Genomic DNA, 9,926 nt, shown 5'->3' on the forward strand with positions numbered 1-9,926 from the left:
TCAAGCGAGGCTGTAGCTGGTCCTCCTGTTGGAAAGGGAAGAAGCCAAAGGGAAGGATGAGGTGGGTGGGGTCCCGTGGAAGTGTCAGTGGCTGCTCCTTGACTCTCTAGCAGCTCCTCCCCTTCTCAACCCTGTGAATGAAGCTAAAACCCTGTTCTTCCGAGTCCCACCAAGCAGTTCCCCATCCACCTGTTATTCCCCGAGTGTAGCACATGATCTCAGTAAGATGGGCTGGAGTCCCAGGCCATCCACAGCAAGCAGTGAGAGACCCATGACAAAGCCACTTCCTGCCTATCGTGCGTGGTCCTCTGTATCTACATGGACTCGTGTTTGTAAACACGTGAGCGTCGGCAAAAACGTGGACAAGGCTCGTGAACATCTGCTGGACCAGACATGTTGATACTGCAGCGCCTGCTTGGCCTCAGGCTCTGGGCTGAGCTCTTGGAACACAAAAATGAAGAAAACAGACCCAGCTTTCAAGGTCTCCACAGTCTACTGCGAAAGCCAGACAGTGAGCAGATCACCCTTGGGCAGTGGGATCAGCGGTTCGCAGGGGGAAGAACAAGGTCAGAGAGAGCTGCTCGGTGCAGGCTGCGGGGGGGGAGAGTGGAAGATGGCTCCCAGGTTTCGGCTCCCAAGCTGGAGGGTGGTGCCATTCACCGGGACCGGGGCACAGCAGGAGCAGCGATTGGGGAAGAAGATAAATTCCGTTTGGGACCCGTTAAGACTGACTGCCATGCTTGTGGGACATCAGGTGGAGGTGACCAAATGAGAGCCGTGCACATCTGCATGCCTCCCGGGTGTTGGCAGCCCTCCTGTGTATACCCATGTGCGAGAGGTGCCTACCTCCCAAGGGAGCGGGAACTGTTCCGACTTGGCACCTTTGGAGTGGGGCCGACCAGGAGGATGCACAGACCGATGAGGATCATGCAGGTGGGCATGGCACCGATGAGGACTTTGAGGGTCACCACTACCTGTTCCGCCTGCTTGCAGGCTCCTGACTCATACCCCGCAAAGCTGGGGAAACACCATCCCATGCATCCAGCTCAGAGCCTGGCTTCCTGACGGAGGGGTCCCAAATGCCCAACCACCACGCTATCCTGAAACTTGGATAGTTTCCTGGCCACATCAGCCTAACTATGGGGGACGGAGTGTGAGGGAACGAACAGACGGGGGAGGAGTTCAGAGAAAGCTGAGGATGTGGGAAGCAGAGGCTTCAGAAGGGGTACAGCCACCAAGAAGGGCCCCTCCCAGTCATGTGCACAGAGAAAGTAGGGTGGAGGTTCCCACACACCCTCTGGACCCACGGGTGACCCCTGGCTGGCTAAGGTGGGGGACTCTGCCCTCTGCTTCCCACGCCGCTAGTCTTTTGTGCCTCTGGTACAGCCCAGCTCTGTGACTCACTCCAGGCTGAGAGTGGAGATGCCCAGGGCGCCTGCACCTGAAAGCTTGGTGAAGAAGACATAGGATGAGTAGAAGATGGTCTCCAGCCCTGGGCCGTGCTGGTGCTGCCGCTGGAATTCATCCACCACATCTGGAAGCATGGACCTGGGGGAGGGGGCTGCAGAATTATCCCTTTTATCCCCTCGACAGCCACCAGCCTGGGAGCTCTCTGGGGACAGAGAGTGAGTCAGATTCACCCCTGGGTCCCCGCTGCCCAGGACCGACCCACAGAGTCAGGCAATATTTCCCCAACACACAGCTGTCCACCGTTCCTGCCGCCTGGTGCTCTTTCTGGAGGGCTCCACAGATGGCGCTAGCAGCCTCCATCTCCTGCAAGGGGGAGAGCCCCTCCCCAGCGCAGCCTGTGCACAAGGCCTGGGATAGCAGGTTGATGTGAAGGAGGGATACCCAGTAGGAAGGACGTGAGGCTCCCACTCCCATTTCCCTTCACCCAGCCTACCAGGGTAGCAGCAAGGACACGGCAATGCTCACGCCAGATACAAAGGCCACGACGTATGCCACGGGTGCTGTGGGCATAGCAGCCAGCAGGATTGCAAATGGCACCATCCCCTAGGGAGACAGACACACTAGCTGCTCCCTCCACCTGCACCCGCCAGCTCAACTGCTCTTTGATTCACACACTCACCGCTCTACTGATGACCCCCTGCGCCTGGTCCCCTGCTAGGCACTGAGCACACGGTGAATACAGACGCGGCCCTGCCGGCCCCCAGGAGGCTTAGGCTCCAAGGTCACCGCCTCCCGCCCCCCCAAATCCCTCCAGGCCTTGCTTCCTGCCTCACTCACAAAGATCCCGAAGGCCGCCATCCTCTTCCCAAATCGCTGCAGAACCCACTCCCACATCGGGGTGCTCAGCACTGCCGAGACCTGTGAGCGGACAGAATCATCACAGCCCAGGACACGCCGCCTGCGCCTCTGCCAGGCCCTCAAAGCCCTGACTTTTAGGAGGGACGCTCGATGTTGACCTTGCCACCTGTTTGGAAACAGTGGCTGTGAACTTTATGACCCTGGCCCCAATTCCACCCTCTGCTGAAATGCAGGTGACCAAGACCACAGCAGAGTCCAGAACTCTGACCATCGGAAGTCCGGTCACATGTGTCACGTCAAGGGTCACACATCCCCAACTCAGGCCCCCGAGCGCCCTTGCCTCTACCGCCCCAGGTCCCCTCACCAGGATGGTTAGCACCAGGCTCTGCACATGGTCATGTAGCCGGGAGGCGTGTGCACAGAACAGGACCAGGTAGCTCTGCTCCACCTGAAGAGGTCGACAGGAAGTGGGCGTGTATGGGAAATGGCAGAAACGTGGAAGTCAAGGGCAAGGCCAAGGTCTCAAGTCTGGCCTCCCCTTTGGGACCTCAAGCGTCCGGTTCCTACCGCCATCACGCAGTCCCCTCCCCAATGAAGGACGCTTATCGCTGACACGGGTATAAACGCCATTCCTTGTCCCGCCCCCCAGCAGGGCGGAGAACCACCCCAGACAGCGTCAGCTTCCTGGTGTCTGGGCCCTGACCCTCCCCAGCCCCACAGGCTCTAGGCAGGTTCCTCTCCTCCCAGCACCAGCCTCGCCTGGCGCTTGCCAGCCACTGGTTTCTCTCTGGTGCGGTGGGGACGAGAGACACCCGAACCTACGCAGGGTCAGTATGGCCAGGGCCAAGCCAGTGGGGATCAGCCTGGCCAGAGGTACCTGAACGGCTGCCGAGATGAACAGGAAGGAGATGACCAGCTTCAGGTAGGGCGGGTGCCGCACTGTGAGCCGCAGCCCAGCCAGGAAGCTCAGGCCCTGGCCGGCGGCTCGCGCAGAAGCACCTGCAACACAGGAAGGGGACATCTTGGCTTGGTGGAGCTCAAAACCGAAACCCACGCCCAAGAGGAGCCCGGCCGCAGCTTCTGCTTCCCACACTCTGCCTGCACCCCGCACCTACCCGGTCGCTCCTTCACCCCCAGGCAGAGCAAACTGCTGCACACGGGGTAAGTCACAGCAACCACAGTGGCTGCAATGGAGTAGAGACGAGTCTGTGGGACAGGACAGAACTTCAGTGGGGGTGATGTCTCCAACCCACGGAGGTGGGGATACCCAGGGGCCGGGCAGGAGTACCTCCCAATGGGAGCACAGGGACCCTCAGCCCAAGCCCAAGGATGCTGGTGCCCCTCCTCCCAACCAGCCCAGCAGGAGAGGGAGATCTAAGGGCCCAGAGTGGTCCTTCTGCTGACCCTCTGCCTCCTGCAAGCATCCATGCCACCATGGGTCTAAGCCCCCTTCGCCTCTCTCTCTTTTTTTTAAGCAAACGTTCATTGGGGCTGATTTCTGCGTGCTAGACCCTGCGGTTACGGTGATGAATAAGTGATCCTGTGCATCCACAATAAGGGGCTTGGAGTGGGTGGGGAGACAGATCCATGAGCAGACAGTGTGACGCGTGATGACGCAGATAAACGTCAGGACGGTGCTGCCTAGCATTCAGAGGAAGACACATAGGTAATCAAATACATTTAAGGCATGCATGGGAGTACCAGTCACCCAATTCAGGATAGGGGTTGCCTTTGGTGGGGGAAGGAAGAGGGAGATGGGCAGGGCTTCACCAGTGTGGATCCAGCACAGTTGCACAGGGTCCCACATTCAGAAGGCACTGCACTTGGGAGTTAATGCTCTGCTGTCTTGAAATTCGTGATGATTTTATCTATGAATTTGTGTTCTGTAAGTGAAGTCAATGGAACAGCAGAGCTGGAACTACCAAGAGGCACCTGAATGCTACTCGCCTTGGCTCACACGACGCTTCGCCTCCCGCGGTGGGGATGGTTCTCAGTCTCTTGCTCCCTACTTCTTGGCATCCCAGGCCCCGCCCGGCCTCCTGCTCTCCAACCCAAGGCCACTGCCACCCTCTGTTCCACCCTCACCCAGACAGTGACCCAGTAGCTTTGGGGAGGGCACTTGTAGAGGCCTCAGTGGGGCCTAGGCGTGGAAGTGGGGAGGGTGAATCTGCAGGTCGCAATCCCTCTGATCCCAGGCTCGTAGCACCATGATGGGGTTTGAGGGCAACTGGGCAGAGTCTCTCCCCGACCCTGATTCAGGCAATCCCTAGCTTGGGGCAGTAGACCGTGGGAAGGGGAAACTGACTTCCCCGCTCTCTCCGGGGCTCTACAGCTTCACTTTGCGCTGTACTCAGGCAAATCCTGTAGCTGGGCTACAGATGGGCCTGGGGATGGATGGGCACACGAGGACCTCATTGTAATGTTTTCTTACAGGTGGTGAACCATGGGTGTTGGTGGTATTGTTCTCATACCATTAATTCCCAAATGTTGGTGGAGGTGAGTGATGTCATTTGCTTAAGGAGAAAGGGCGGGAGGGCGGATAGAAGATGAACTTGATGGATAAATAGATGCACGTCCCCTAATTGCCGAAAAGGGACCTGCTTTGAGGAGACAGGAAGGGGTACTAACCCTTTCACACCGGGGGTGGGGTTGGCTTTGGCAGTCACCTGTTCAGGGATGGGTAGGACTGGTCATAGGTCAGGTTTTGCCCAGAGCTCTGCCAGGACATCAAACCGTTCTGCTGTCTCTCTGCCCTGTCCCTGCCTGTGGCCCTTCCCCACCCCTGTCCCTTCTCTGGGGTCTGTCTCCTCCCCTCCAGATGGCCTGCTGATCTGTTGTTTGACTCCATGTTTAGAAGGCACCCAGCAGAAGCAGATTTAGCAGGGAGGACGGAGGGCATGGGCTCAGCTACAGGAGCAGGGAAGGAATGAGAGGGCATGGTGTGCAGAGCTGAGCCCCCAAACAACCATGAAGAGACCTGGGGGAGAAACAGCCCTGGAAGAAAGAAGTGACCCCAAAGCGGGGGTCCCAGTGGCTCTGGGTAGCCTGGGCACTCACCGCGTTGGGGGAGACAGCCACTTGTCCTGGGAGCGCAGTCTCCTTGCACCTGTGGGACCCGTGGGCACCAGACACGATGAGTCCATGGACAGTGGCTCCCATCAGCGTCCCTGCCATCTCCAAGGTCATCCCTGGGACACAGCGTGGAGCAAGGTGACAGCTCGTGGGGCCAGGGGCAGAGCCATCCCACCCCACGCACCCCACGCCTGCCTGCACTCACGGTACACAGTGGCCGAGTCCCGCTCCCTGGGGCTGGGGGTCAAGAGCATGGTCAGTGCCGTGTAGGGCACCTGGAAGAACTGGGGCACCGGGCAGAGATTAGGATGGCGCCTGCCACCAGACTGCCAACCCAGGCCAGCAGCTTCCGGAGGGCAGGCCTGCGCCAGGCTGGCACATCCCCACTGATTCCCTCAACCCGGAGTTAGGGGCTGAGGGACAGGAGGGGCCCCCAGCCTAGAGCCCACGAGAAAAGCTAATGGTCGGTGGCCACCTGGTAAGCAGGTGGGCAGCAGGGACCTGGACCCCTACCCCCAGCACACACACACTTCAGAGGGGCCTCCAGCCAGCGCTGGGGTTCCAGGAGTCCAGGCCGAGGAAGGGGGCCACCTGCTTACCGTTGCCAGGGCCTGGAACAGGGAGTAGAGGGCTGTGTACCAGAGGCCACGCAGGCTGGTGAAGGGGGGCAGGAACCACAGGAAGAAGGAGGCCAAGGCAACGAACGGCGTGCAGCCCAGCACCCTGTGGAAGCACAGCCCAGGTGGAGCGCCCCGTGGCACCAGGACAGAGGACGCAAAGGCTGGGCCTGGAGCAACCTCACCCCTCTGGGCTCCAGCTCTCGGCCCCTGGAGAAGCCCTGGGCTGGGGCTTTCAGGGTGGGAGCCATGGAGGGCACGACGTGGCCGAGGGCGAGGAGGTAGCCAGGAGTAGAGGCCGGGGCACTTAGTGGCTGGGTTGTGCCATTCCCTGTTCCGGGGGCCCGGGGGCACAGGCAAGTCACATCTCTGTGAGACCTTCCAATACACCCAGCTCAGCCTGGCCGCATTCCTAGACCCCCAGGGCCAGGGCAGCGACTCTTGGAAGGTTTGTCCAGCTCTGTGCCACCAGGTGAGGGAGAGGTCTATGAACACCTGCATGACTCAGTCAGACCCAATCCATTCCTGTCACCTACTGTCCAGACTTGTCCTCTAACCATCCACTAAGAAGCAGATGTGACAAACACAGTGACCTCAAGCCAGGGGTGGGTGCCAGGATCCTGAGGACCATGGGGCTGCTCACCAGGGCATGAGTCGTCCAGACCCTGTCCTTCTGCTTCTGTTGATGAAGAACCCAGCCAAAGGGTCAGCAGCTGCCCCAGACACCTTCCCTCCAAACAGGACAAGTGACACCTGGGCAGCAGGGATCTGAAAGGGACAGGGGAGGGGATAGCCAAGGCCCGGCAGAGTCAGAGAGGGTATCTAGGCCTGCCCACCCATCAGGAGGAAGATCTGGGAAACTGGCAGGGGCCAGAGCCACGGTGCAAAGGTTTTTTGGTCTCTTCCCCAGGACAGGAATCCAGAGAGCTCCGAGGGCATATGTGCACCAGTAGAGAAGCGGGAGGGAGTGATAGCTGTTCCCTAGCACATTCCTGTTATACTTATGCCCGGTCACTTTCAGAGAAGACTTGAGAGATCTTCCCCTGAAGGGCTCAGTGCAAGAAGGGTGCACTGAAGCTTACAGTCAAAGGCAGACCTTGTGTTTCACAATGAAAACGTTTTATTGATTTTTCTGATTACATAAATGATACACTCATTATAAACACATTCAAACAGTACAGAAAAATACTGAGCAAAGCTCATCTGCAATCCCACCATCCTGAGACAACTGCCAGGAACATTTTGATCATCCTGCGTTTCCTTATGTGCATTTGCAATTTATAATTTTACACAAATGGGACCGTATCAGCGTCATTTTAAAAAATCACAGAAAGATAAATAAATCATGGATACCTTATTAAAAAGTTCTTTTTCGTTTACCCTCTATCCTCCACCATTCCCTCCTATAGCCAACAGTAACACTCTGGCGGATATCCTTCCGGAATTTACTTTCCCCATGCTCATCCTTTAATCATGTACAGATGTATATACATCCATATACCCATGCACCCACATAGATGGGGCATGTTTTTGTTTTGCTAAAATAGGATCATTTTATATACCTTTCTCTAAAACTAACTTTTCCCACTTGACAGTGCATCATGGAAATCCTTCTGAGTCAACTGGTATAGATCTAACTCATTCTTTTGAGTGACTTACACAGTAGTCCGTTATGTGGATACAGCCCAACTTATTTTCCAACTACTTCTATATTTGGGGGCATTCATGTTGTTTCCCACTTTTCCACTACAAACAGCCTGCAGTAAACATCCTTGAGGAGGTTGCCCTCAATAGCATTTGTTTTTTTCTCAGGCTTGGGTCAGAGGTACCATCTACCAAGGATGATGGGGGTGTAAGTAAAGGTGGGGTGAAAGGACCAGACACCAAGGAAGATGGAAGCAGGGGGCCCCCGAGGCTGCTGCCCACACTCACCTGGGCCACATCGAGCAGGAAAAGTTGCAGGTAAAAGGCTATGGCGCTGGAGGCCACCTGGTTGGGGACCCCTCCAATGCCGTAGCACACCTTCGTACAGAATGAGAGGCGACCAGCTCCGCTGTCCTGGGGGAGACACAGGAACTAAGCCCCCACAGACACACAACAGCTCCCTCCAGCCCCCTGACTTCCAAAAGCATCCTGAGGTCCCTATGTCTTGAAGGCTTTTCCAGCAACCTCTCAGTCCTAATTTGTCCCAAATCATCTTAAAAGGAAGTGAGACAGAAAAAGGAAAAAAAGAGTCCTAAACCATGACCTCTAAGCATTTCCAGGGAGAAGTTCTTCCTTATATTTCCCCACAGTGCTTCCTGCTGCAGTCTGTTTTATTCTCCAAGTCACCAAGCCAGAGTGAACTGGGGGTCAGGAGGCCCCTAAATTTGCCACCAGCTTCCTGTGTGGACTTTGAATAAATCACTTTATCTCTCTAAGCCTCATCTGTCAAATGGATATTCCTGCCAACTTCAAGGGATTTTTTTTTTTTTACATCTTTATTGGAGTATAATTGCTTTACAATGGTGTGTTAGTTTCTGCTTTATAACAAAGTGAATCAGTTATACATATACATATGTTCCCACATCTCTTCCCTCTTGCATCTCCTTCCCTCCCACCCTCCCTATCCCACCCCTCTAGGTGGTCACAAAGCACCGAGTTGATCTCCCTGTGCTATGCGGCTGCTTCCCACTAGCTATCAATTTTACATTTGGTAGTGTATATATGTCCATGCCACTCTCTCACTTTGTCACAGCTTACCCTTCCCCCTCCCCATATCCTCCAGTCCATTCTCTAGTAGGTCTGTGTCTTTATTCCTGTCTTACCCCTAGGTTCTTCATGACATTTTTTTTCTTAGATTCCATATATATGTGTTAGCATACGGTATTTGTCTTTCTCTTTCTGACTTACTTCACTCTGTATGACAGACTAGATCCATTCACCTCACTACAAATAACTCAATTTTGTTTCTTTTTATGGCTGAGTAATATTCCATTGTATATATGTGCCGGATGTTTTGATGAGCAAATGAGGCAATGGCTCCAGGAGCTGATTGTTAAATATTCGGGACTTTTGCAAGCCAGTGGTTACTGGCAGCCTGAAATCGGCCATGGTGAGAGTATTTACACCACAGAAATCAGTAAACAGCAAAAATCAGAGTTTTGTTGTTCTGGAGAGACTGTTTACCAACCCACCACTAAAATGAAGTAATGCTTATGACCCCAAATATATGTGTGTGTGTGTGTGTGTGTGTGTGTGTGTGTGTGTGTGTGTGTATATCCATATATATATATATCCCTAAGCGACCCAGTGAACTCCAGACTCAAATTAAACTGTCTACTCACAGCCCCACATGGTTGCCAAACAGGCATTTCAGCTTAGCATAGTCAAAACACAGCTCTTGATTTCCATCCCATTGTCTTAACCTCTTAACCCTGTCGTCCCCATTGCATTAAATAGCCCCAATGTCCACTCAGCAGCTCAGACCACAAACCTAGGAGTCATCCTTGATTACTCTTTCCCAATTCCCCTGTCTAATCTATCAGTGAGAGCCTCCTAAGTGGCTTCTCTGCTTCTACTCTCGTTCCCTACTATCCACTCTCCGTCCAGCAGCCCAACTGATCTTTTCATAACATAAATCAGATTGTGCCTCATCTCTGCTTAAAACCCTCTAACAGCTTGCCATTACAGTTTGAATAAAACTCCAAGTCCTTCCCATATTGCCTACAGGTGCCCACCCAATCAGCTCCCACTCCCTTTCCCACCTCACTTCAGATAGCTCTACCATGGTAGCCTCCTCCTTCTTGTTACTCAGAATGACCTTTTCTGTTGCTGCCTCAGGGCCTTTGCACTTCCTGTCCCTTCTGTCTGGAAGGCTCTTCCTCCGGGTCTTTGCAAGAGCTGACTCCTTGACATTCAGGCTGAAGCCTAAATGTCATCTCTTTAGAGAGGGCTTCCCTGACCACCCAAATCTCTCTCAATTGTACT

General features: G+C 54.8%; 1 protein-coding gene across 1 annotated transcript; it reads right to left on the minus strand.

Annotated features, from left to right (window-relative positions):
- MFSD2B (MFSD2 lysolipid transporter B, sphingolipid) lies at positions 1-9,050 on the minus strand. Its single transcript, XM_065890853.1, has 14 exons — positions 9,030-9,050; positions 7,890-8,015; positions 6,601-6,725; positions 5,940-6,063; positions 5,546-5,624; positions 5,326-5,456; positions 3,384-3,474; positions 3,146-3,267; positions 2,633-2,716; positions 2,248-2,328; positions 1,904-2,013; positions 1,405-1,548; positions 847-1,017; positions 1-25 (listed from the first exon to the last, which is right to left on the minus strand). Exons 1-14 carry the CDS (start codon positions 9,048-9,050, stop codon positions 1-3), a joined length of 1,434 nt encoding a protein of 477 aa, XP_065746925.1.
- Positions 9,051-9,926: the final 876 nt, after the last annotated feature.

Source organism: Phocoena phocoena, chromosome 14 (assembly GCF_963924675.1).
Source record: "Phocoena phocoena chromosome 14, mPhoPho1.1, whole genome shotgun sequence".
Lineage (NCBI taxonomy): Eukaryota > Metazoa > Chordata > Mammalia > Artiodactyla > Phocoenidae > Phocoena > Phocoena phocoena.

What these genes read in the sequence shown, in the direction of transcription:
- MFSD2B (XM_065890853.1), bottom strand. Translation starts at nt 9,050, where the DNA reads ATGGCCGATTTCAGGCTGCCA. An exon ending in TCCTGCTCGATGTGGCCCAG is followed by an intron (nt 6,726 to 7,889) that starts GTGAGTGTGGGC and finishes TGTCCCTTTCAG; the next exon opens with ATCCCTGCTGCCCAGGTGTC. An exon ending in TCTGGACGACTCATGCCCTG is followed by an intron (nt 6,064 to 6,600) that starts GTGAGCAGCCCC and finishes GTGCTTCCACAG; the next exon opens with GGTGCTGGGCTGCACGCCGT.